This window comes from Xiphophorus maculatus, chromosome 15, assembly GCF_002775205.1.
Source record: "Xiphophorus maculatus strain JP 163 A chromosome 15, X_maculatus-5.0-male, whole genome shotgun sequence".
In the NCBI taxonomy this organism is placed as follows: Eukaryota; Metazoa; Chordata; class Actinopteri; order Cyprinodontiformes; family Poeciliidae; genus Xiphophorus; species Xiphophorus maculatus.
In genome coordinates this window covers 13,698,272-13,725,201 of record NC_036457.1, presented here as the reverse complement: position 1 = coordinate 13,725,201, position 26,930 = coordinate 13,698,272, and the positions used below count along the sequence as shown (strand labels likewise).

At 39.7% G+C, this 26,930-nt stretch overlaps 1 protein-coding gene across 3 annotated transcripts in view; it reads right to left on the bottom strand.

Annotated features, from left to right (window-relative positions):
* The window catches only part of LOC102223116 (intersectin-2-like), a 34,741-nt gene that overhangs the window by 2,796 nt on the left and 5,015 nt on the right, over window positions 1–26,930 (bottom strand). The window contains exons 2-35 of one of the 3 annotated variants that reach the window (XM_023347625.1): window positions 25,977–26,049; window positions 21,484–21,576; window positions 20,304–20,367; window positions 19,711–19,886; window positions 19,344–19,565; window positions 17,624–17,717; window positions 16,162–16,304; window positions 15,959–16,022; window positions 14,529–14,666; window positions 14,344–14,450; window positions 13,991–14,253; window positions 13,764–13,913; window positions 13,543–13,683; window positions 13,379–13,466; window positions 13,162–13,301; window positions 11,817–11,897; window positions 11,276–11,415; window positions 10,786–11,170; window positions 10,014–10,168; window positions 9,827–9,887; window positions 8,885–9,108; window positions 8,758–8,792; window positions 8,465–8,631; window positions 7,827–7,860; window positions 7,597–7,718; window positions 6,930–7,026; window positions 6,575–6,766; window positions 6,303–6,347; window positions 3,100–3,221; window positions 2,896–3,002; window positions 1,297–1,480; window positions 1,114–1,212; window positions 853–1,020; window positions 44–256 (exon numbers count right to left, since the gene is read on the bottom strand). In XM_023347625.1, the coding sequence (XP_023203393.1) occupies window positions 44–256; window positions 853–1,020; window positions 1,114–1,212; window positions 1,297–1,480; window positions 2,896–3,002; window positions 3,100–3,221; window positions 6,303–6,347; window positions 6,575–6,766; window positions 6,930–7,026; window positions 7,597–7,718; window positions 7,827–7,860; window positions 8,465–8,631; window positions 8,758–8,792; window positions 8,885–9,108; window positions 9,827–9,887; window positions 10,014–10,168; window positions 10,786–11,170; window positions 11,276–11,415; window positions 11,817–11,897; window positions 13,162–13,301; window positions 13,379–13,466; window positions 13,543–13,683; window positions 13,764–13,913; window positions 13,991–14,253; window positions 14,344–14,450; window positions 14,529–14,666; window positions 15,959–16,022; window positions 16,162–16,304; window positions 17,624–17,717; window positions 19,344–19,565; window positions 19,711–19,886; window positions 20,304–20,367; window positions 21,484–21,576; window positions 25,977–25,983 (4,521 nt within the window). In that variant the 5' untranslated portion in view covers window positions 25,984–26,049. The remainder of the gene's footprint in view (window positions 1–43; window positions 257–852; window positions 1,021–1,113; window positions 1,213–1,296; window positions 1,481–2,895; window positions 3,003–3,099; window positions 3,222–6,302; window positions 6,348–6,574; window positions 6,767–6,929; window positions 7,027–7,596; window positions 7,719–7,826; window positions 7,861–8,464; window positions 8,632–8,757; window positions 8,793–8,884; window positions 9,109–9,826; window positions 9,888–10,013; window positions 10,169–10,785; window positions 11,171–11,275; window positions 11,416–11,816; window positions 11,898–13,161; window positions 13,302–13,378; window positions 13,467–13,542; window positions 13,684–13,763; window positions 13,914–13,990; window positions 14,254–14,343; window positions 14,451–14,528; window positions 14,667–15,958; window positions 16,023–16,161; window positions 16,305–17,623; window positions 17,718–19,343; window positions 19,566–19,710; window positions 19,887–20,303; window positions 20,368–21,483; window positions 21,577–25,976; window positions 26,050–26,930) is intronic. The other 2 variants (XM_023347626.1, XM_023347627.1) reach the window with 2 other exon arrangements.

Genomic DNA, 26,930 nt, shown 5'->3' with positions numbered 1-26,930 from the left:
TAAAAAACTATCACACTCCAGAAGCCTTCCCTTAAAGGCGTACCGTCTTGTAGATCTTCAGCTGCATGTTGGTTTTGGGGCTGAACAATTTTTCTGATCCTGAGGAGGAGAAAGGCTTGGCGCTGTGTGTGAGGAGGAGGAAATCATTGAAGAGGAAAGTCCACAGCTCTCTGCTGCTTTTGGTTTTGAACAGCCGGCCGCTGTGGAGCAGCTTGCGGGGCCCGAGGCAGTTAGTCAAAGAGCTGAAGACCAGGTGCTGCAATACAGATGGAGAGAAGCTTAAAGGTGACCTAATATGCTTTCTTGAACAAGTTAGGATGGATCTATGGGTTCCACAAAATGTGGTCGTTAAATGTTTTGCACAAACTCCTTCTCAGATAATGAGATTTTAATCTGCTCAGTTCTTTAAATTTCTAGTTGTTTTAAGGTCACTTGTTCCTTTAAATCCAAATAAGGGACCACGCCCCTCAACTCAATGTTTACACTCGCATGTGAAAACAGCTGCAAACAGATGTGCAATTGTACAACTATACATCATTGAAAAGCAAAAGTGGGACTTCCTGCACAACCAACAACAAAGCAGCAAAAAAGGTTTTTGAATGGGAAGTCAACAATATAACATTTGTCTTTTCCAGCAGCCATTGTACAGTGTATACAGAAGTAAAACCAGCTGACCAAATGGGCTGGAGCTCCGCTTGGTTTGCGAGGTGAAGGGCTGGGCTCTGCTGGGGTTGCTAGGTAACGGTGCAGTGCCCATCAAATGTGAGGTTTTCCAGACACCAAAAAATATTAGCTTATTGCCCCCTTTAAGCCCTGGCTCGACAAAGATCTGCCACGTTTGTGTGCGTTTACCTCTATAGGGCCCTCACACTGAATGTGGTTCTGTATCCACTCCAGGCGGTCAGCATTCTCCTTTTCTCTGACCGCCTCGTTGACCTGAGAGCACAGCTCCTCGGCTCGCTCCAGGGCTTCTCGGAGCGGCTCGCGGTCCTCATGGCCGTCTGGAGTGTGCTCAAGGATCTGAGCAACGGGAAGACAATGAGGCGCAAGGTTACCACAGGAAGTAAAGGAGAAAGGAGAGAGATGGCGATAAATAGGATGTGATGAATGTACATTCTTTATGAGCAGAGGGTAGCGGGTGAGCCTCTGCATGGGCTTCAGGAGGAAGCTGGACAGTGGCATTCCTTTGCAGCGGTAGTTTGTGGCAACCTTCTGCTCAAAAAGGAAGGAAAATATTAGGAAAATAGATATCGTGAAAAAACATTTGCCCGTGAATTGAGTATTTGTCATTTGTACCTTGAGGAAATTTTTGAACTCAGGCTGATTGTGGGTTTTGGTCTGCAGGAGAGCGGCAGCGTTGAGCTGGGAGGAGCAGAAGCAAACGTACGGCTGCATGTGAGCGAGCTCTGAAGCCAGCAGGTCTCCAATCAGCTGGACCGGCATGTTCTCTCCTCCCGTTTGCTTGCGTTCACGCAGAGCACTGGCGCACACAAATGATGAGGATGTTTTACACATTTTACAGATTTTGTTTGTACATGCGGCGCCTTGCAAAAGTGTTCATGCCACTTGGAAGTTTGTCACATCTTTTCACATAACCAACTCAAACCCCTGTGAATCTTGTGTGAGACTCCAAGATAATTTCGTGCATTAATTGGGGAAATTACAGTTTTCCACAATTTTGCAATAAGAGTCTGAAAAGTCCATCGAGACATCCAGTCAAAATAAAGCTACATGCCTTTTAGGGTATATTTCTACCAGCTTTGCACCTGTAAAGACAGAAATTGCTCCACTTTTTTCTCCCTGCCTATTGGTTGAAGACTTTGTACAAAACCAATTTTCAAGTCTTGCTACAGATTCTAGTTTGGATTTAGGCTTTGACTTTGACTAGGCTATTCCAAAATATGATTATGCTTTGATTTAAAAAAAAAAACAAAACACTGTAGTCAGGACTACAGTTCTTCCTCTAACGTTTTTTTTTCTCCAGAGTTGTGTTTATTTCCATGCATCGGCCTATCGACTTTTAGCACGTTCTCCTTCCTTGGAGCACAGCATGTTGCTGCCATCACCATCAGAGTGACTTCCACACAAAATACAAAAAATGTTTTGTGACAGACAGGGAGGGGCTATAATTTAAGAGGATATGGACATTTAAAAAAACAGTGTATTAGAACAACCAAAAAGAGTTTTTGTTTATCAGTGTGTGGAGTAAATTTATGGAATGGTTTGAATGATGAGTTCAAAAAAGGTACAAAAATAAACCAGCTTAAAAAGCTGCTTAAAAAGGAACTAATTGGGAAATGGTGTATAAGACAAGTGTTTCAAAGACAGAAAATACTATTAATTATCTAAAAAATTTTTATAAATAATTGGGTAACACTTTATTTGACGGGTTGTGAATAAGGCTGTCATGACACTGTCATAAACATGACATAACACCTGTCATGAACATGAATAAGTCTTCATGAATATTTATGACTGTTGTCATAAAGTGTCATTTGGTAAATCATGACACTTTTAATACAAAGTTGACATTATTCAAAATGTCTTCGTTAGGACAGCTTGACATTAACCAAGAAATCATGATCTGACATAAATTTGTTATAAAAGTATTACTGATTAAACTTTAGCTTTAATAACATAAAGCTTCATAATTTTTAAAGTTTAATCAGTCACACTTTTATAACAAATTTATTGTCCTGTGTTGCCCTTGGATGGACAGGTATGTTCTTTTATGACATTGTGATTCAAGTCTCTACATTTGATTTTTTTTTTTTTTTAAAGGGACAAAGTATGGAAGACTTCAAGGGATACAAATACTTTCATAAGGCTGAAATACTTTCATAAGAAAACATATGCTTATGTTTTCTCTCTCTTTTTGCGACACGTGGTACCTACTTGAGCAATCTGGTGTTGCACATAATCAACTCCCTCCAGTTGACAAAGATTGTTGCCATCTCAGCTTCTGTCAGGCGACCTGACTCAGACATGGGCTTGTGGAACACCTGAGCACCCGTCAACAGTCCAAAAAGTCAATTAAGCCGTTGTAGATCAAGAAATTCAATTAGTCTTAAAACAAACAAACAAACATTTGTTTTGTACCTCTAGGACCAGCTCCAGATCGTCCACATAGGTCTCCTCAGTGTGGAAGAGCTCATGAATATAACCCTGTCTCTTCCTTTCCTGAGGAGTCATTGTGTCCAACGTGATCAGGTCTGCACACCCTATTTCACACACACACACGCAAACGCATGCACGTGCAAATACACACAGATTCACACAAGCATAAGAGGTGGATGGCACACAACAAAGCATATAAAAACACTCCACAAGCGCACGTGTCAAAATCCTCTTTTATTATCAGTCCTTTAATGTTATATTTACAGTTGTCGCACCGAGTGAGGCACATTGTAGCTGCAGTGCATGAATGAACACAACATACTAAGCGATGTTAACAAGAGTGCTTCCAAGAAGACTGCATTAAATTAAAGCACCTCTTACATCAGAGAGCCCTCTCCTGATGATTGCATAGGTGTAAATGAAAAAGTAGCAGAAGAGCTGAAGCAAAAGAGCCGCGGAAGACTCAGCTGGTAGTTCAAGTCTTTGAGGTTCAAACTTGGCAATACTTACATGTAAATGTCAGGACAGCACTGTCCTTTCAGTGTCTGCAATGTTGCTTTGTACGCTTATGTTTTCTCTCTCTCTCTCTTTTTTTTTGTTGCTGGTGATATCACAGTTGAGTACTTAAAATTTAAACTATGAAGCAGTAATGTAAATAAGAGCGCCTAAGAACTGAGTCATAAAAATACCATTCAAGTAGTTGCTATGTGGCAGCGAGCAGCGAGGAGGAGATTTAAGCAACAGCGAATCTTCTCATTGGTCCAGTTCAGTAAAGTTTAGTATTAGTGCAAGAATGAGTGACCCTATTAAAATACTATTATACCTCTAATACACAAGCTTAGTGTAGAAAACTAGTTACTTAAATAGTGTATTTAATACCTTGCAGCTAATTTCTTCCATATTCTTTTAGAGTTTGGCCCAAAATTAGCCACATGGATGTCAAAAGTTTGCCAGAATTTATTGTTAATTTTTGCATTGATCTTTGAGTTTATAGCTAAAATGACATAAATTGTCATATTTTGGAATATTTTTTTATTTGCTTCTCTTTCCCTTTTTCCATCATATATGTGCATGCATTCTGCTGGGGATTGTTACATTTACATTTCTTTTATTGAAATCCGTTTGAGTGCAAATTATTTTTGAGCTTTTGATTTGAAAAGGAGTCTTAAATTTTTTACAACATTAAAGGTTGGATTTTCCTATTACTTATGAGATTAGCCTGCTACAGGAGAAATTTAGTTCAATTTAAGGTGCTTCATAACTACTAAGCAAAATGCTTCACCAGTTTGCCAATGACTGTGAAGGGTAAGAAATGCTTAATTGTGGAAATACCAAATGTAAGCTTTAATTAAGTGATTTAAAAGTTTGCAGAAACCTATAAGTATTGCATTTTTAACAACAGATATAATAAATGCATTAATAAATAATCAAATCTATTTTCCACTTGTTTATATAATTCTGAGTCATTAACAAAATAGTTTACTAATTAAAAAAATTCCCCAGCAAATCAAAATTTGGGATGTACATGAATGATTTTGGGCCTGACTGATTTAAAAAAAAAAAAAAAATTTAAACTAGACATTCCATATTTCTGTGTTAAAGGTACAAAACCTCCCCCGTGCTTGTGTCGAGTTGCCTCCACCTCACACTCACCCTGGTTAATTAGTGGAGGGGAACAGGAAGAAGTGAAGGGCAAGAAATCAATAGTCTAACAGGAAAAGGTAAGAAGCAAAACAATCAAAAGAGGAATTGTAACAGAGGAGCAGAGGACACCACAGTCCCAAATAATTCAAGAGGAAAGTGAGGAGCTGGGCAGTTCTGCTCTCGCTGGCTGCCGGGTTCCCTTTTGCCTCAGGGCTATTCGCTCAGACAGGGGTGGTGGTGGTGGTGGAGGAGGGAGGGGCAAGACAGAGGAAGAGGAGAGGAAGAAGAAGAGAGGAAAACCAGCACTACTGTCCTACAGAAGGAGAAAAAAAAGTGGATGAAGCAGAGGAGGCGGGGAGATGAGTGAGATGGAAAAAAAGGGGAAGAGAGACAGCAGACGGTTAATATTGTTTTAATATTAATGCAGGAGTCTTAACATGAACATGCATTAATAATGCATTTCTGGAAATGTAAATGTTGTTACTAATCATTACGAGCCGGTGCGTGCCCACCTTTTATCACCTCTCATTTCTGCACCGTAGTGCAGAGTGTGTGTGTGGGCGTGTGCGTGTGCCGGGGCTGCATGTGCGTCCATCAGGAAGACGTTCATTAAAGTGAAAATTTCATTGTTTTTAGTGAGCGTGGCTCAGCCTAATTAAATGTCAACTGTGTTCGCTCTTGTTAACAAGAAATGTGCTGCGGTGGGCGAAAAACACACATCCTATGAATACTAATTCGAACGCGCTCCTCTCATTAAACAGATGCTTAAACCCAGCTACAGCATCTTGCTAAAATATTGAGTTTGCTTCACTTTGTCATGTCACAACCAAGATCTTCTATCTGTTTTACTTATTTATGGTACATCATTATGAGGTGGAAGGAAATGGACGCAAAGTTTTAGACACATTTCAAAGACACGCTTCATTTTCCTTCCGCTTCACAATTAGGTACTGATTTGTGTTGACCAATGATGTAAAATTATGTTAGAAATTGTGGTTGTAATGTGTTGACACATATCTACCTACCTACCTACATACCTACATACATGTATATAAAACAAGTAATATATATATATATAAAACAAGTAAAGAAGTTTGAATATTTGTAGAAAGTGCTGCGCTCATAAATCAGTGCTAAATGTCCAATGGAATCACCTCTTCAATTAAATTTCCAGAAATGTGAGCGAAATGATTAATGTGGCAGGTTATCAGTGATTTTTCTTCTTGATTGTCATAGCAAATTGTAAGAATCTAAAATTATAGAAATTACATTTAACTTTTTTGCCCAGAGATCGATTTATAGAGTTCAAGAGACTCTTGGCAAAAAAGTTTATCATGAATATGTTGTATTATTCCTTCAAATGATCTTTGAAGTGAGTTAGCTTAAAAAGCCTGATTCCTCCTTTTTCCTAATTTGTTACTGCAACGGTTAAAATTACTCATTAATTTCTGCAGCGATCAGTGAGAAATGTCTGGGATCAGGCCTTTTAAGCGCTGGAGAACACCAAGTCCCTCTGTTACTGAAAAAAAAATCTGGCTTACCATGACCATCTCCAAGCTCTGATAAGGATGAGGAATTTAATGTACCTGGATCAAACCAAGGTAATCGATAAGAAAGCAAAACTTTCAATGTGTTTCTCTGTATTTGCAGCTTTTATTTTCTCCTTAGAGGAAGCTCTCACACAGTTTTTCCCAGCTGCTGGTGTCAATTACTGCTTTTTCTCTTAAATGCTGCGATGGAAGAAACACCTTTTCTACGAGAATTGTTTGTTCAAAAGGGGGAAAAAAAAAACAAAAGCGCGAGGTTTACTTACACTGCTGGCTGGGGTCTGACTCTGTTGTCATCTTGACATAATTGGTGGGCAGCAGGCCCGTGACCCCGTTGATTTCACCTTTCCACCAGTCGGGGTTGGTCTTGTCGAGGATGTTGATGAGCTGACCCTTGGAGAAGCTCAGCTCGTCCTGATTAGCAGCAGCGTAGTCGTACATTGCGATAACTTGGCACACTGGGATACACAAGGGAGAAATACGGTGTGTTAATGAGGTGTCAGCTTACAAGGAGGAGACGAGTGCTGGTTATTAGGCTTTAATATCAGACACATGCATTTATGAGTAAACTCCATGTTGGGTAGCAACAAATCTTTGGGCGCAGAGTGTGGTGGCAGTCACCTGGCAGAGGGGAGAGGCAGGTCTTGTTACTGGACGGTCCCAGTAGCTTGACATGGGACGAGTGAAACCAGCCTTTTTGTCTCTTTTTGCCCCGAGCCTGGAAGTATGAAAAATAGTGACCAGGAGTCCATTTTTCAACAGCTTCATCTGTTTTGGATTCTAAATAAAAATGAAATTAATTGATTTTTACAAGTTTAAAGGAACATTAACAATTTCAAAGGAACAAGAAGTCAAAAATGTATTCCCAAATATGTGTGAGTTCCCAGTCACAAAAGAAACAAAGCTCAAAATACTGATAAGTGAAAAATAAAGAATGTTAAATATTTCGGTGAAAAATATGACTTAATTTTTCAAAGAAATGTCAATGTATTCTTCACAAATAAAAAAAAACAAAGAACATTTCTTCATTTATTATTTTCTTTACTTTTTACCTATAATGATTAAAGCAGCAACACATACTGAGCTACAATTGGCTATCAATGAAATTAATTACTGAGATCATTACACAGTAGAAAAAAAAAAAACTATGATAATTAACCACACCAAACTCACTGAGCAGTAATCAGAGGTAAGTGTGATATTTAGAAAAAATCTTTTGGTTAATAAATACAGAATAATTTCTATACGGTCATATTTGAAAATAGGATCCAAGGCTGTGATATCTGACCTGCAGTTCTCCGAGCCACCACCCGGTGGAGTTTTTGGCTCTGACCACAATCAGTTGTCCTGGAGACAGAGTCAGCTGATAAGCCATCGGGGCCTCTGTGGTAGTGACAGCCTGAACAATCTCTGGTAATCAAGCAGAAATATCCAAAAATGAAATTAAATCAACATTTGTCCACCTGACTGTGTTTGTCTTTGAGTTGAATGGAACAGAGTGAAAGGCCGTTTCCTCACCAGGTTTTTTGATTGAAACTCCAGATTTTGATGCCTGCAATTAGTTAGCGAAATGAAAAAAGGCGTTAGGACACAGCAATAACAAGTAGGAAATGACTAATCTTAGATTATTTTTTTATTTATTACCAAAAACATTTATCGTGCAACAAAATGTTTTAGTTACTCATACATTTTTTCATGTGTATTTTATTAAAGGTTCATGCCAAGAATCAACATAAAGAAGAATAAAACTGTAAAATGAAGGAAAAGTGATAAATCTTTTTTTTGTTAATGAAAATAAAAGTATGTTGTACAGTTGTATTCAGCCCCTTTAACCCCACCTAATTAGTAAAATACAGTTTGCCAGCATTCCCAACAGACTTGTTAGGGCAAAAAGTGGTTCTTCAAAGTATTTTCTTTAGGGAATAAATACTAAATACATAAGCCCATTGGATACAGTTTCAATAGAATATGGTTGAAGCAAAATGTAAAAAATTGAAAATGGAAATAATAAAAAAAAAACTTTCACTAGAAGCTGTTAAACAAAGGCATAATTTCTCTAGCATTCAGAAATATAATCATTTGACATAATTGCATTTTTATAGATATAAAGGTACGGAGCAACACCACGTTTTGAAAAGCAACCAGATTGTTCTCACCTCTGGCTCAACGGGACGGACGTAGTTGGAGGGAAACAGTCCCGTCTGGTCACCGATGCATCCTCTCCACCACTCTCCTTCTCTCTCTGTCACCATAATTACGTCTCCTTCATCAAACGTCAAGTCACCTGTCTCTGGGCTCTCGTATGTGTACAGGGCCACATACTCTAGTTCAGACAAACTCTGATCAGAATAAACTATAAAGAGTCCATACGAAGCCTCTTCTGGCACAGCTGTGCCACAGCTATGATTTTTTTTGTTTTTGTACAGACAGGATGATGAATGAAACTCACCTCCTAGCTGAACACTTGAGTCTGTTGTGTCCACGCTACAATTAGAATAACACATTTATTAGAGTCCAGCAATCGATTAAATTTCAAAGCTAGACTTAAGTCTGTGTTCTGATGTGCGTCTTCGTACTCTGTGTTGCCGCCTGGCTCCGGAGTGACGTAGCTTTTAGGGAACCATCCCCGCGTCCCGTTGAGCTGTCCCAACCACCAGTCGTCCCTCTGCTGCAGCACGCTTATGAGGTCGCCCTGCGAGAAGCTCAGCAGAGCTCCGCTCACGTCCGGCGAGAGATTGAGATGAGTTTCTGAAGCAGGCGACCATGAAGAGACGGCTCGAGCGGCGAGAAGAACCGTGGACTAGAAAGGCAAAATACAGGAGCCAAGATTAGTGTCACCATGATTAGTGACAGCTAAACCCTTTAGAAACAGGACTAATGTAGCCAAAAAACATATTCATGGCACCCTGCATAAGTATTTATTTTGAATTTTTTCACATTTGTTTGCATAAAGACCTGTCATCTCTACTAACATGCTAGCCAAGTGAAGTAGTTGTTAAAATAACAGGAAATGTTATTTTAACTCCTTAAAATTGGGGTTAAAACATACTGCCATATATACATACATCACTACTAATGTATGTATACTTAAATGTACAGCAATGACCCAAAAACAATTTTACTTAATCCCATGCTAAACTAAGCAGAAGCTCAGTCTACACTGATGAAGATTAACTCACTTGGCCATGCTGAATGCTTAGAGTGTCTGACATTGCAGGGGAGCAGGACTATTTTTTGACAAATTCGGGTAATTCTTTAACACTTGGACCACCCTAGATTTTGTGCATAGAGCCTTAGACTTTCATTTAAATATTGAAAACAAAAAAAATAGGAATTTGTGTGTAATTTTCAGATTGCAGTATTTACAAAGCTTCAGTTAAAATGTGAAATACATTTTCATACACACTCACATATATATATACTCACGCTGGTGTTGCACTTCAAGAAGCAGTGCAACAGCAGCGTTAATAAAACAATGTGTCTGGGATTACGACACAACTTAGTCAAGCTTGCCTCACCTGTGAAGCTGCTGGAAACAAAGGAACGCTGCTATCCTCTGTGGCGTCCACGGCAGCGTTTCTAGATAAAACAGGAAGGAGAGATCCTTCTGATATCACTGAGGCCTAATGGGACTTCCACACATTTCTACTTAGGAAGTAAAAGTTTGACCAACAGCATCAATTGGATTTTGCTGCTTCTCGCTACCTTGCATTTAAAGGAGGAAGACTTGACGAGGGAAGGGCCATCTCGGAGGTGGGAGGCGTGGGACATTTCTCTGCATAACTCTGGGGGAACCAGCCCCTTTTTCCTCGGTAGTTCCCACACAGCCAGCCGGGTTCACCGACAGTGTGTTCGTCCACCTGCATCACGAGAAACACACTTTGATCTCAGTAATTCAAAGCCAAAAGGCTGATGGTCAGGTGATGAACACCGTATGTTTTAGCGTTTCGCACACCCGCCACACAAACATGTTACAGTGATAATCTACATGTCGGAACAGAAATAGGTCAATAGCATATAAAAGAAAATTTTAAATTAAATATATATTCATCTTTACATAAATACAGAAATACAATTACTTGCAAAAGTCTTAGAAATAATAAATTACTGTGATAGAATGATAGAATGACAAACCGTTCTCCAAAATCGGAGTCCAAAAATTTATTTACGTTTTTAAAGCAGCATGTCTGTATTTGACAGCATAACAAAAAAAATAGTTGAAAATAGAAGCAGCGTGAAACGAGTTACTGGGTGAAAAGTAAATACTTTTTTTTTTTGGTCATTCACTACCAAAAAAATCTTTCAGGAAGATGTAGTGGATTCTTGGGGTGAATTAGCAATGTTATGTTTGGAGAAAATAAGATGCAAAAAGAGAGAAAAACCTCTCAGAGGGTCGATTATGTTTTGGCTTGAGCTGCTGCTCGGGACACTTGCTGGCAGAGGGAAGCGTTTATTTAGCAGAGTGTGTGTCTCTCACCTCTATGAGACAGTCTGCATCTATACTCAGCTCATCTGCGTTGCGGCCGAGAAAGGAGTACAGGGCTCTGTATGAGGTCAGCTGGGCTGCTCCCCTCTCCTGTTCTTGTTTCTTCCTCTTTTCCTCCTCCATTTCCTTCTGTTTCATCTCCTCTTCTAGCTCCCTCTTCTTCCTCTCCTCCTCGTCCCTCCGTCTCCTCTCCTCCTCCTGCGCCTTCTCCTGAGCCGTTCGGAGGCGAGCCTGCGCCTCTCTCTCCTCCTCCTCCCTCTGCCTGGCCCTCTGCTCCTCCTGGAGCCTCCTCTGTCGGGCCTCCTCTTCCTCTCTCTCCCTCCTCTCCTGTTCTCTCCGCTCCTGCTCGCGTTTCTCCTCCTCCAGCTTCGCCAGTCTGCAAGAATGAAAGCGTGTTTTCGTAACCCGGCCGAGGTGACAAACGCGCAGTTTCACAGGAGAGATGCAGACGGGGATTGATTTAAGAGATCACTGGATTCACCTTGCTGCTTCTGCTTCCTCTCTCCTCCTCCGCTCCCTCTCCTCCTCCATGCGCCTCTGCAGCTCCCTCAGCTTCTCCTCTTTGACTCTGTGCAGGTCATCCAGGACGGCCTGCTGCTTCGTCTGCTTCTCCCGCAGCTCCTGGTTCAGGCAACAACATGAGGATTTCTCTCAGAACAACGTAAAATCCCACTAATATTCTGTATTTACAAGTCATCATAAACTGGTGTTTACTTGGAAACTTAAAGTGACATGCAGACATTTTGGATGTGCTGTGTGTGGATGTGTATGCGTTCTAGAACAGAAAAGGAGCAAATTTAACATTGTGCGTGTGTACGTGGGTTTTACCCTGAGGGAACATCCTGTTTACAAAGAAAAAAAAACACGTTATTGTTGGATGAAAATGGGAAAAGAGTAAAGATTGTGGCTAGAGAGAACACAGGAGGTGAAGATGTCCGAGAAAAAAAAAAAAAAAAAGACAGCTCAGAGGGGTTGCCGAAAAAGATAATAGAGTGGGAGGCAAAGAAAGGATGAGGGATGACCTTGATGAGGAGGAAGAGCTGGCTGAGGCAGGCCAGCAGGGAGAGGAGGCCTCGCAGGAGGCAGTCATCCATATCCCCAAGCTATGCAGTAAAACACAAGTCGGAACGATAAAAAAGAAAATAGAGGAGAAAAGTGGACGGAGGCGGTGAAAGCGAAGGACAGTAAATGGGGTGAATCCAATAAAAGATGGAAAAACATCATTTCAAGGAGGATATGAGAAAAGATTGAGGAAGTAGAAAGATGGAACATTGGATGCATTAAAAAAAACATGAAGTACAAAAAGATCCAGGTTTGGCAGCAAGAAAGAGAAAGAAGAAGAAGACAAAGAGTTAAAAGCTCCAACAGCAGTCAAGAAATCGTTACGTTAAACCGAACGGAGGAAGGATGACAATTTTTGATGCTGCTGCAAGTCTGAGAATTACATAAACATTTGCCCGTGACAGGGCCCTACTTTACGCCTGTACTGAACCACGGATGGTTTAGCAGCTAATATATGTTTCTGAGTCAGTAGGTTCTTAAAAATAATTACAAGACATGGTTTTCTGTGCTGCAAAATCTTATCCAGCTGTTTTATTTTTCATTTAGCTCGAGAGGCATTTTTTAATCTACCGTTTCACAGTCAATGTGGTGGGAAATATGGGAAAGAAAGGACACAATTTGCAATTAAACAAAAGAGGTAAACCATTTAAACCTGGCAATGAGCAGGAAGGTTGCGCAGGGCCACAAATCTGTGCAGCTAATCTTAATGAATCCAGCAGCGCATGACAATGATGTAAGAAAAAAACCCCAGCAGAGTAAGGATGGGCAATATTGACTTTTATCATAGTATTTTGTGATATTTATTGAGGTAATTATGAAATAAAATAATAGAATCTTGCTGTCTTTTCTTGGCAACTGCAATGCAGTCATGGGCAAACACAAATACTGCTCTGAAAAACCTGTTTCTTCAGGACATCAATTCCTTAAAGAGGCATTGTTTTTCCTCACAAAACTGCCCACGATAATAGCAGGGATGGAGTTTTCTGAGTGATTTGCAGACAATTTCCATCAACATAATGTTTTGCATGTAAGCCTAAAAATGGGCTGGATAAAATATACAAAACCCTCTATTCAGGAATTTATCTAAAAAAATCTCCAATTAAAACCTGAAGAAAATCCCTTAATATTTCTGGCTCCAACTTGAAAGTTCAACACTGCAACACCCGATTTGCAATAATCTCAACAAGAGATGCAAATTAAAGGTAGCATCTATTTTGGATTTCTTTGAGAAATATGCTAACATCTGAGTTAACTCATTGAACCTGAGTGAAGAGTCTTCAGCTCTGTGAGCTGCTGACCACTGACCTTGAGCTCCTTGTTGTACTGCTCCATCTGGGTCAGTTTGTCTGTTGTTTCCTTTTCCAGGATGTCCAGCTGATCTTTGAGATGGCGGCAGTTCCCACTCGACTCTGCGGCGCTCCCCATGAGAGATGTCAAAGTGGCCGCTACGTAACACAGGTCAGAGGTCAGAGACAATTCAGCCACCCGTGTCGTGTCTGGATGTTGCGGCCGTCTGACTCACAGGGCAGTTTCTTGAGACTGATGTTTCGCAGCTTCTCAGACAGTTGCTGTTGCTCTGGAACTAGCTGTGACAGCTTCCTCTGCCATTCCTAAAAATAATAGTATTATTTACAACCATTACTGACAGAAGAGTAGAGCTGGAAGAGGCCAGAGAAAGGTTCGGACCTCAAACTCAAGCTGAAGAGTGTTGATCTCAGCAATGCGGGCGTCTCTCTTCTGATTGATGAGGTCCACCTCGGCCTTCTGGATCCGCCTCTTGCTCTGAGCGTCACGGAGACGGTCTGAGATCTGCTTGTGCTTGTTGCCCTGATAAACAATAAACTAGGTGTCAAACTGACCAGATTTGACCAGGAGGGGTTTATACATCAACGTTAGCGCAGCCTCACCACTGCCTCCAGCTCTAACTCGAGGCTCTTCTTTCTCGCCCTAAGTCGAATGATTTCCTCTTGCTCTGTCTCTTTTCTCCTTCCCAGCTCCTCTAACTTCGCTCGCTCCCACTCTTCCCTCCTCTGGCGCTCCATCTCCTGCTTCGCCGCCTGAATGTACAATAACAGGCGGTTAGCGAAAAGGAGACATCTCGACGCTTGTCCATCTGAAAACGGCTCCCACTCGCCTCCTTCCTCTCCAGCTCCCTCAGCCTCTCCTCCTCCCTTTGCCTTTCCATCTCTCTCTGCCGCTCCATCCACCTCTCCTCCTCCAGCCTCCTCCTGTTCTCCAGCTCCCTGGCCTCCCTCTCCCGCCGATCTTGGGCCTCCTTCTCCTCCCGCTCCCGGCGCTCCCTCTCCTTCCTCTGCTCCTCCACCAGAGCCAGCCGCCTTTTCTCCAGCTCAGCACTACCGCGTGCAAAGTTCTCCTTGAGCTTGTCCTCATAGGACACTGAAGGGACGAGAACCAGAGACGTAACGAGACCAGAGAAGATACCTTAAAAAAATAAAATAAAATCATGAACCGTGAAGTTGGCCGCACCACTGCTCTTGTTCTTCTGAGGAGGTTCGATCTCTGTTGTGTCTATTAAACTTGGACTTATGTAGGGTCCTGTTCCATTGAGAAGCTCGTTGGACTTAATTCCTCCTCTGAAATGAAAAGAGGAGCCTTGTTTGCTGTATTAAGCTGCTTGTCTTTGCATATTCAAACCAAACCCTCTGTTCTACCTGAGGGAGGGGGGTATCAGGTCCTGAGGCAGAGTGAGGGGAAGTGGATGTCCAGTCTTCGCCATGTCCACCAGGTGCATAGCCAGTATGAACTCCTCAGCCCGCAGCTGACCGTCCTTATCAACATCTGCCAGGCTCCTGTGCACAAATGACACATAATTGTAAAGTATTTTCTTAACTTCTGCATGTAACATATAATCAATAATTTGAAAGAGAGACGGTCCCGCAGCATCATAGACCCCCACTGCACTTAACAGAAGGCAAACATTCTCTAAAGGTGTTTTTTAAACACCTGTGGTGTTTGTTGCCAAAAATCTCAAATACAGTCAAATCTGACCAAAGCACAAAGTTCAAGTTATAAATCAGGGGTCTCAAACTCCAGTCCTCGAGGGTCGCAGTCCTGCAACTTTTAGATGTGCCTCTGCTTAGGTCATTAAGGCTCTGGAAAACTGATCTACACAAGGAGGAGGTAATTAAGTCATTTCATTCCAGTGTTTTGTACCTGTGGCACATCTAAAAACTGCAGGACTGCGGCCCTCGAGGCCTGGAGTTTGAGACCCCTGTTATAAATGCAATCAGAGGTTGGCAAACTTCACAAGTTTATGTTTGAGATATGATGCACTAAGATACGTTTTTTTTTCTTACATATTTCTCAAAAACAAACAGGCTGGGCGTGTACAGAGAATCTGATAGCAGGTTTGGACGTTTAACTGCTTATAGACTTTTGATGTTCTCCTCTCTGGTGTGGTGTAAAGGTGAACTTAATAATAAAAATCTGCCTTGCTTAAATGGTATGTTTGTATTTTTTTGCCTATTAAAGAAGCCCTCATATTTATACCCCATCAAACAGGAAGTCACAGATTGATAAAAGTTTCAGAAAATTCTGATCAGATTAAAAAAAGAACAATTAAAAAATGTTACTTATATTCATTTTTTGACATGGACAGTTAAAATTATTTATTTCAATGTGTGATTTTTTAAAAATGAACATTACTTAGATCGTCCTACTATAATAAAAGATTGTTTTACACATTGGTTAGCCAACTTTATTATGGGTGCATTTCATTTCTAAAGCATTTGTATATAAAGTAATGCTTACATTGTGCCGTAATAGGCATATTTTTTTTAAAAATAGTTTTTCTTGGTATATTTGCAGTTGCCCATTTTTTGTTTGTTTGACAAATACAAATGTTTAAACCAGCATCCGGTTTTGCAGAAAAATCTGATCCAAATTGTCCAACCCAACTTCTGAAGGAAGGAAAGAAACTTAAGACAATTTCTTTAATGCTGCTTTAACCAGCATGTTTGTTTTAAAACAGAGAGAAATAAATTTCACTAAATAGTGAAAACAATGATACCAGAAAATAGAAACTGAACTTTAAAGATGAAACAACGCCAGGCAGGAATTACAAAGCAGACATCATACGTACCAGATAGTAGCCAGTTGAGTTTGGGTCAAGTTTGATGCCATCAGCGCATTTCTAACCTGAGGTCCTGCAAAGTAAAAATAAAGAAAACACACTCAATACATAAAATGTGAATTTGGATAAAATATGTATCTGTATAACAGTCTAGACCACTTATGAGCAGCCAATTGATACCAAGACCTTTGAGTTCATTTAGTTGGACCGACCTGACAAGTAGCCGCTCATGAGTTTGTCGAGTGTATTGAACTGCTGACGGTACTTGAGTCTCGAGGCCTGTGGAACGGCCCAGTCCCCTGAACCCATTTTTGGAGAGTTGCTGGCCAGTGATGTGGTGGAGGAAGAGTTTGAACTATGGAAAAAAGAAAAGAAAACAAAAACAAAACAAAATTTTATAATATTGCAAGTTCTTAACTAAAGACAAAATAAATTGGAAGTCAGCATTTTTCTGCTCTAATCCAAACCCAAACTTTTAAATGACAGGCTCCCTGCTGCTTTTTATTTGCTCTTACTAAGCCAGAGAGGGATTTTACATGAATGATGGTTTAAAACATTACTAAAGTAAGGCACAAACTAAATTCAATTCAGTTTACTGATATAGAGCAAATTCACAACACATGTCTGACTTCACAAAACATTCAGCAGTGACAAACGGCTAACTATGTTGTCACTGGTCAAATCAGGGAGGGGAGCAGAGAAGATTACTGAGTCTAAAATTTCTTTGGTAACCAATGCATTCTTTGAGAAAACAGTAAAAAGTAGATCCAGGATATCCACAAATGTGTTTTCATATTATACAGTGTTATGAAAACTTGATTTGTAGTACAGAAAGAGGTAAATATGGATTAGCTTGTATTTTTTCCCTGCACACTTGCACCTTACGTACAGCCTGCCGCCTACACTTGAGGTTATAGAGACATCATGTTATTTGAAGCTGTGAAATTAGTGAAGATCCCATTTCTATCCTTTCTTCAAACCCACGCAAAAATGCCAGGAGGAGTCACTTGGTTACAAGATAGCCACAAAGAATCTGGGTTAACACAAAACCTTTATACATTCTAGCATCGTCTTTCTTTTCTTCTCACTACACCTATTCCAGGAAGAGATTTGATGTGTCACAGAAAGCCAGAAGTTGACAAGTAATGTTGCAGTATTTTATCATGCCTTAAACATGTAAGATTGAAGTCAAATATTCTTCAGCAGAAACATTGTTGAGATAATAATTTGAGATTAAAACAATAAGTAGTAAATACAAGTATCTTTCAAATAATTTGTTGAAAATCTCATTTCAGAAAGTGTTACTCATAATTTATATAAACTTATTACACATAGGGTGATACATTTCAAACTTTTATTTCTTGTCATTTTCAAAATCCTACATAAATTTGAATGTGCACACCCAGATCATTTTGAAATTCATTAAAGTTTTCTATAATCAATCCAGCTGCGTGAAGAACAATTCCAATTTATCTTCGAATGCCTGAAATGAATGCCCAAGATGAGAAAATGTAAATTTGGTGCTTGTAAATTACACAGATGGGACCACAAAATCTTTCATAGATATGGTACATTTCAGTCTATATTTATGTTTCAGTTTTACCATTGCACACAATCATAGAAATTAGTGGTATTGTAATAATAATAATAATAATAATAATAAAATAGGCATACCTGCTGGATCCAAGGTCCAAAAGAGAGTTGGCTTTTGACACACCCGGAGATGGGGAAAAAGCCATAGGGGACGAAAAGCCTGACATTGGAGTACCTGTATATAGGGCAGTTTATTTTTAGTTTGAGAAAAAAAGAAATCAAATATCAAGATAATGTTTCAATAATGATATTTAAAGTCAGATAGAGAGAATAAAAGTTCCATAAAATAGTATAAAATAGTCTGGAAACTTTCTTAATTACAGTTGTCCTTGACTTTGAGCACATCTAGTCTTATCTTTTTGTATTTTATAGACTGAGTACATTGAGCTCAAACAGAAAGGAGATTGGCATGTAGCTCAAAATAAATACATTTTCATGGTTGGTTTCAGGACTACTTTAATGAGGCAGTGGCCTAAATGATCTAATGTAGCGAATTCCCAGTCAAACTGGTTATATAATTGGGAAACTTGTAAAAGATATGAGAGAGAAACAAAAGGAGACACATGAGATGCAAAAAACAATAAATACAGTTTTTTCTAAACTGTTTTTAAGCTCTTTAGAAAAGGCTTGTTCTTAAACCAAGATGTAGGGCAGCATGATCTGAACAAGTGCAACAATGTTGGTGTATCCTTTATTCATTGCAAATGATCACAATAAAAAATGGCTTAAAGTATATAGTCAAATATCTAACAGTGTTTGTGTTTTTCTGTTTTAGGTTTATTGCAAACATATTATGAAACATATGGTTTCTAAAGGACTTCACCAGCTTACCAACATGTTACCCGCAAACTGTTTTATGCTGAGTTAAAAGGAAACATCCCCAAATGATGAGCGGGAATTAATTTTATGTAATCATACTTCCAATAAAGTTCCGATGTGACCTTGCTTTAGCCTTACATCGCATCAGCCACCGGACTAATGTGATTTCCAAGATATGTGAATCTGTGGTTCATGGTAGACTTAGTTTGGAAAACTAAGTCTGCAGCTTGTCTAAGTCATGTAGCAGAAATCTGTGCTAGGCTGCTAAAGCTATGTTGTACAAGAATAAAAAAAAGTGGAGATTAAGCTTCATTTAACCCTCAACAACGTTGGTGTTAGCCTTGTTGCCAATGAAAAAATACATTGTTTTCTGTAGTCGTTTGTACATTTAAGACTACCATTCAGCTAGCTTTAGCCCTGGCTAGGGTATCTACCATAAGCCATTGCTTGAAAAACAAAACAAAAATTACTACACTGTCTAATTGTTTTGACTAAGAACAGAAAAGTAACAATTATTGCTACTGTTGCTGAAATTGTGTTATATTTCAAGTCAAGGTTACTTTTATTTTGACACTTTGATCAAAGTAAAAACACTATGTATTGAAAAGGAAAACATCCGACTTTAATTTTCGTTCTAAACTGTCATTTTGTAACTGAGGGAAAAATTGCTATTGCCTTATTCCAATCAGTTGACCGGCAGTGCACAGCAACAAGTAGGAAAGAGGCATCAGTTTTAGCATTTTTAAAGTTGTAACATTTCAAAACCGCGATATGCCCTAATACTGGTAAGTGGCCCACGTCTCCAGAGCTGTTCACAAATAGCTATTACATATACTAAATCTAGTAAGAGTAACTGAATAAATAGATGACACATCCCAATATGTTGGATGTACAACCCATCTGAGTCATTACCAATCCACTTGTCAGCATAACTTTGATTTGTCCAAGAGTAAGATCTGAATGGTTCTAGTGTAGAACCGACCTGCATTGCTGGGAACAAGTGGCGAGGTGAGGAGGCTCACAGTGCCATTGGGGAGCCCAGAGCTCCCGAATGAGGTGATCAAGGGCAGGGTCATTGGCACTGGCACCAGGGGTTGCACAGAGGGTAAAGGACGATTAGCTAGCATGGGTGTTAGAACGGGCATGGTGGAAATAGTTGGCATGGATGAAAGACCGACTGACAGGTTTGGCATGGATCCCATTCCTATAGAAAGGAAGCACACAGGTAAACATGCGGACATCATGGTGTTAAAGTGAGTCACTTTCATGTTGTATGTTTTTTTTTTTTTTTTTTTTTTACAGGTAATCAAGGTGAAACTCAGATACAGTGCATGATTCAAGAATATTACCAAACCGTGCTGAAGAAGACATGTTTGAGCTGCTGTTTAAAGTCGGGGGTTGCTTCATGGTAACTGGCAAGGATGAGGGTAAGTTCCTGCCCTGAAGCGTAAGTTTAATAAGCTTCATAGCGATGGAAAACTCCAATCTGTCCATCTTCCCATCACTGTCCATGTCGGCCAGGTTCCTATAGGAGAGAAACTGGTAAAACTGGTGCATAGAGTCCAGTGAGCTGTTTATTCCTGGGGTTTGTTTCCCCCTTCGGAGAGACAATAGAAAAGGCAAGTCACACAAGGAACAAAGCGCTGGTGGAATTGAATTCCAGCAACATTTTTCTTTACACAAAAACAACAAGCACATACACACACACACACTTCTGATTACAGAGTACACTCAATACTCGCCCTGCACCCCCGCCCAACACACATATACACAGTTTACTAGGAGTGGCAGGCAGTGAAGGAAATGAGCTCTCAACAGGAAGTCAAAAACAACTCGATGAACTAAACTGACGCCGGCAAAACACAAAGCCTTGGACCCACTGACCCAGTTGCTACAGCCTAAAAAATTTATTCTGATGACGATTTACAGAATTTTTAGTTACCAGATCTCCGCCAAGACAGAAGCCGGCAGGCCGGACTGGAGAAAGAATTTCCTCGCTTGCTCCCCTGCGGACAAACAATGACAGGGGGGCTGAGAGATGGGAATCTGATACAGATCTTTTATGAGATGTAAAAATGGTTTAAACCACAACGTTATGACCTAATACTAAGGAGGCTTCTTTATCCCGGAGCTGCTGGATTGCCTAATTCCAGTCTTAAATTTTCACAAAAACGTTTCTACAGTTTTAACAAAATTCACTACATTTGACTGTGAGTAACTTTAAAGCTGCTTTGCAAGTAGCTGAGCCTTGTAGTCTGTAGCTTCCATACATAATAAAACAACACTGATCAAACTTTTAATTATTACATATCTTTATAGACTCCTATGATGGAGTGGCGATCTCAAAGGATGCACCCTGCCTCTTACTCCTCAATGAACTTGCAATGGATTTATGGATGGATTTATGGATGAATGGCTGATATAAAGCCCACTGCCTTTGAAGCATCTGGATTAACTTGATTAACTCTATTTAAAAAATCTATATGAAATGAAGGTTGCTGGACTAATTGTAGATCCTTTAAAGCTCATTGGTGGATTTCTATAACTTTATTTTGTTTCAGCAAGTAAAAACGCACAGCACAAATCATTAGAATACTAAAATTAGCATCGGATGTGGTGACACCAGTAAACTGAAAATGAATCAGTGTAAAACTATTGCATTCATTAAAATTGTCTGTACTTCTGTTCCTTAGAAAAAGAATGAGGGAAATTCCAGACTTTGCAAAACAGCGTGGGGCCCCTGGTTTTTTACTCTAAACAGCTTTCGTTTCTGTCTTTTGGTGTCCGTATCAGACGGTCTCCTGGGAGAAACGTTGAGCCAACTTCTCACTGATAGCATCAGATTACATCAGTCTAGCATCCTGGGAGCTCAGAGGCTGAGTAACCACATCAGATTCTTTATTGTGCTTTTTAAAGCATTACTGAGGATGTTCTGCAGGGAGGCACAGCTTCTACGTAAGAGTTGAGATTTTATCTGTATCTAATAAACTTATGAAGGAATACCAGGAATGCAAAAAGATCCCAGCAGAATCATGAAGAGATAAGCAGGGTCACTTTAGCTGACAGTGGACATACTGTTTTATCTGATCAACGTGTTGAACCTTTTTGTTAGAGCAGCCTACCCGAGATGTAGCCAAGGATCGGTGCGAGGGTGTCAAACTGTTTATCATGCTTCCCTCTCTCCTCTGGAGTGATGACCCAAACGCTGGAACCACCTGAAAGAAAATATAGGAGCAAAAAGGCAATTCTTAAAGGGGCTGAGAACTTGTCGCACTAATCTAAGTAGATTAGTTCTATACTACATCATTTCTCATGATGCTACTCTCATGAATGTGGTTTTGGCAGCAACAATATTCTAATTGTTGCTTTTGTGTTAGATAAAAAGTCACACAGATTTCAACTAAGGTCATTGTGTCCTTGGGCAAAACACTTCACTCATTTCGGCTGCTGGTGGTGGTCAGAGGGCCCAGTGGTGCCTCTGTCAGACTGCCCCAGAGCAGCTGTGGCTACAATCCTGTAGCTTACCACCATCAGTGCGTGTGACTGGATGTACTGTGAAGTGCTTTGGGGTCTTCTGGACTTGACAAAGCGCTATACAAGGACAGGTTATTTACTACAAGCAACCAAAAGCCAATGATAAACCTTCAAAAAGCTGAAATGATTATACTGACTTCATCGCACACAAGGAATTCAATTTGCCATTCAATAATGCATTCATAATTTGTATTCCAAATGGAACCTCAGCAAACTTTCAACTGAAGATTATTAATTTATAAAAGTGTCCACGCAGCTACTCTTCACCCCACTCACTCTGCTCTCACTGAAACATCCTGCCTTGAGTATGTATTAATGCAAATGTAAATTCTAACACCAGTTCACATTTAAAATATTTCACTATTGTTTTCTGTGAGAATAAAACAATATATTACAAAATAAATGTTCATGCCGGAGGACAGATTTCACCTGATTGGGAGACAAGCAGACAAGGACAGGTACAGTGTTACAGTCATACCCTTGAAAATGCATACTTTGTGTTCAAAGTACACTGAAAGCTGTGGCCATAACATCACAAAATGTACACATTTTTTAAAAAGGGTGTGAATAATCCTTTAAGACATTGTAAGACTTGTGGGGAAAAGTCTTTACAAAGCAGAAAAACTTCTAGCAGAGCTGCTACTTTGTCAAACAGCAGAAAAACAAATATTGGTGATGCAACAGATACAACTCATTAAGGAGTATTAATTATAATTGAACCATTAAATCAACTGAAACATAAATGAAGCAGTAATATGGGACAGCTAAAAAAAGAACTGCTCAATCTGAGCTGGCTTCTCAAACCTTTCATCCCTTGCTGCTCAACAGATGGGCTTTCCTGATGCCAAACGCTGCTGCCATGGTGATCGCAGATTGCAAACAAAATGAGTAAATTTCATCTGAAACTGTGTGCAGCATTTGCAAAAAAAAAAATAAAATAAAAAATTCAAGGTTGTGACTTAATCTGATTAAGTGCTTCATATTGAAACCAGTTTTTAACCAGTGTTCGTTCTTTTATGGAAAGTTCAGAATTTCACATGTTTTACCAACAGAATGGATAAACTGGTAAAACATTATGGGCTTCTCATCTTAAACATTAAATTCAGGAGACACTAATCTTTCTTTTATTCTGCTTTAAGACATAATTATGCCAGATTATTATTCATGTGTTCTATGAATTGTAACATACATTCAATGGGCAGACATCAGTAGCCGATATTGAATATTGAGGCAAATGATTGTGGTCAAGGTCCTTCAAAGGTTTCGCCAAAGAAATATAATGAAAATGTTTTTATGCTATGGCAATTAAATATAAGAGACATTACATACAATATATTTCCTTATTAATACTTGCAAATAAAAATATTGTTGATGGTTTTGGTGACCTGTTAGCAGCACTGGATAAAACGTTACCTCTAATTTGTTTAAGAAAACACATGATTGCAATGACAGTATCAACTGCAATTAAGTTGCATTTTTGTCACTAATCTCTTTCTTTTCCAATGCTACAATGTCCACAGCTATAGCTCTCTTTGAGCTCTAGCTTCATGGGGACAACAGAACTGTGATCTAAGGCTGAATATATTACCAGTATACAGAGAATGATACGTTTGCCGAGCAAATATAGCGTCCAAGCGTTCCTTTGGGATTGCAGTGTCGCACACACTGATCTTAGGCTGATAATTTTGATGTGCCAGCTATGTGCTAGAAAAAATATGTTTTTTCATCTTAGATAAGAAGAGCAGAAGCACTGTGGGTGCATATCTGCAGAGATATGGTGTCTAGGCTGTAATTTACTCTACAAACCCAGGAAATGCCACCCTGCCCATGATGGAACTTCCACCCTGGCAACAAACCCAAACAACCTACAAGACTGTGGCAGCTATACACAGTCTCGGACGAGGAATATCACTTTAGAAATCTGGAATTTAATAGCAGCACAAAAAGCAGCCAAAAAAAGTGTTGTGAGCAAAAAGCAGACAACTTGTCCACAATCTGGTATTTCTGTCTAAACAAGCTGCCCTAAACCACAGCAGCAACAGCTGTTCAGGTGTGCGTTTTTTTCCCCCCTGACAAAGTTGATGCTATAGCAACTCAGAGAGCCTGGCCTACTTTTGGCATCTTCAGCAAAAAGCTGCTGTAGACAATAAGAAAGTAATTAATCTCATAGAAAGATGTGAGTATTCTCCACATTGTCTGGATGGCTGCACCAGCCCCCCGTTTGGAGTTATTGCAAATGAAAAGACATTCAGCACAGGGCCACTGGGACATGCAGCTAGCATGGCCACATCCACAGCCTGTCAGTCACCGCGCTGCATGTATCAGAGCAGGCCTGATGGTCTGTGAGTAACTGGGACAGTGCAAAGCTTCAAAAGAGGCCACTACGGATTGACATTTGTGCTGCTGGAGACCTATAGTGTTCTATGTTCTATGATAGGCCACATGAAAACATGCCAGATTTATGCATTGCTACCGTAATAAATCCAGCGCAAAGAGAAAGACTCACTGACACTTGTGTCTAATTTCCAGCAGCTAATGTCATTGAATTAACATTTACGTTATTGCTCACAAATTAATACTGGTGATTGAGTATTAATTTGTGATAAAATAAAGATAAATAAATAAAGACTTTTTATAATCAATCTTTAAGGAAGGTCAGATTTGTGGAGTGCACATTCATCTTAAATGTGTCTACAACTTAGTCCCTGACCTCTCGACTAATGTTCTCTAACAAACCTCTGAGGCCTTCACACAACAGCTGCATTTATGCAAAATGTATCCAGATTGTCTCTATTTTCCTTTTGTTAACTTCTGAAGGCAGTTGGTTTTATATTTCCGGAATTTCACAGACAGTTTTGTATAGTGAGGGAACAGGGAATTGCTGACTAAAAGGCAGGCATGGTGGAAGATACTGAACTCTACTATTACAATTTATTAATTCCACTGTTATCTGTTTTCTTCAGTGCATTTAAAACAACTTCACTAAAGCAGCTCAGATATAATAAATCCTCAGATCAGAGGTCTCACCAGTACCACTGACATGAAATGGACTAATAACAGTTAAAGTACCACTGTAAACACATATAGAATGGCTTCTATAGCAACATCACTGGAGCTGAATTTAAAGCACCTGCACCGCATCTCGCCTCCACAGCAGCTGCTGCACATAGACTCTGCCTTCTGACTTTTCCCTTTGTTGGCCTGTGTGCTGTTGTCTAGGTACTGTAATGTCCTCACTTGGGAGATACTCGAGTCTGTCCCCTGAGTGTACCACTCCCGTCTATGGAGGAGAACACTGCAAGGCTTTCCTCAATATTTACATATCAAACACTTCACCTGAGACTCATCGGTTTATGTTCCAGATGGTGGATCAATGGTCTCTGCACACTGCAGCGTTTTAGATACCCAAGTTACCTGTGCGTGTGTGTTTTTTTTAAAGGCTTGCTGCATACTGTCCACGTGGTTGAGGAATTGACTTTGAGAAACTGCTTCAGTGAGAGCACAGAAATGCAAACTGCTTTTCTTTTCTTCCTCTGCTATTTCATGGAATGGAAAATAACAGCAATAATAGTATGAGGAAAACTAAGTTTTGCACATTTTTTTTCCCAATATGTAGCAACTTAGATCATAATCAGTCTAAAAAAAATTTAAGCCATGTCTAAAGACAACAAAACAAAGGTTTCAGTACAGGGAATAGAGACCAAAAAAATTATATTTTACCCAAAAGCAATGAAAGTTTTGTGTTCAAATTGAAAACTTAATATGGGACCAATTTCATGAATAAACAAAAAATAAAAAAAGGACTTAGTATAAGTCCTATAAGACCTTTTATCCCTGAATGCAGACCAATAAGCTACAGTAGACCAACATAGTACAAAGACAAGTAATTGTTACTGGCAGCAAATCAATGAACTACTTTGTCTTGATGGCCTGAACGATAAATAAACAATCATAATGTTAAAAATAGGCCCTGAAATACCTACCCTCATATCTGTTGAGTGTAATTTTATTTACTTCTTCATCCCTGTGTATTTTCAATAGAGATGCACATCATGCACAAGATTTTAAACTGTCTCCTCACCATTCATGGCTGCAGGTGGAAGGCTCCCAGCAGAGAGGGAGGTCCTCTACTCAGTTGGCTAGCTATCAGACATCTGCAGAAAAAAAAGACAGAGATCCAAGTGTGATTGTGTGTGAGTCACAAAGTAACAGAGGTATAGGAATCTGTTTGGGGTGAACGAAGGAGAAAAATATTGAAAAAGGGGAAGGAAAAAAGTAAGACAAAACCAATCACTTTCCAGAAATGCAATGGAAAAACAGTGAATGGCTAATAAGGATGATAATGGCAAAAGGACAGATGGGAAGGGAAGAGAGAAAACAGAGACAGATGATGTCAACAGAAGACAGGCTGCTGAAGTGATGGTGTGTGAGAAACAGGCTGCTTTGGTTTGTGTCTGTGTGTTATTTATTTTATTTTGCTTATTTTGACAGATGTGGCTTCAGCAAAAAAAACAAAAACAAACTAGTAAGCACCAACTTCTTAGCTGGAGACAAGAGATAATTCAGTTTGTCTCACATGCGTTGCATCTAATACCTCAAAAATCCACCTATTTCCTGGTTGTATTGGATTTTAGATAAAAGCCAACCGTTCATTTCTGTTAAACTAACATCACTCATTGTTAGAAATGTGATAAATCGGTAGAGAAGTGAAAAAAAGCACAGAATTCATAAGCAGCATCAAGGTATGTCAACAATTTAAAAGGTCACAGTTAGAAAAACCGAGCAAATTTCCCCATCATCCGGCTCATACAGTTTAATGCTTTTCTCCATCTCTACTGATTATTAAACTGCATTGAGTAACACAGCTATTGCTGAGCGTTGCTGGTTAGCAAGCTGAAGAAAGGCAACCAGGTTTTCCCCTTGCTCTCGACATATAAAGCCTTTAGAGTGTGTTTCCGGTTATGAAAGAATGTGGACACTCATCATGTGTGAAATGAAAGAGCACCTAGCGCCAAGCATCATGTTTGGTGAGCAG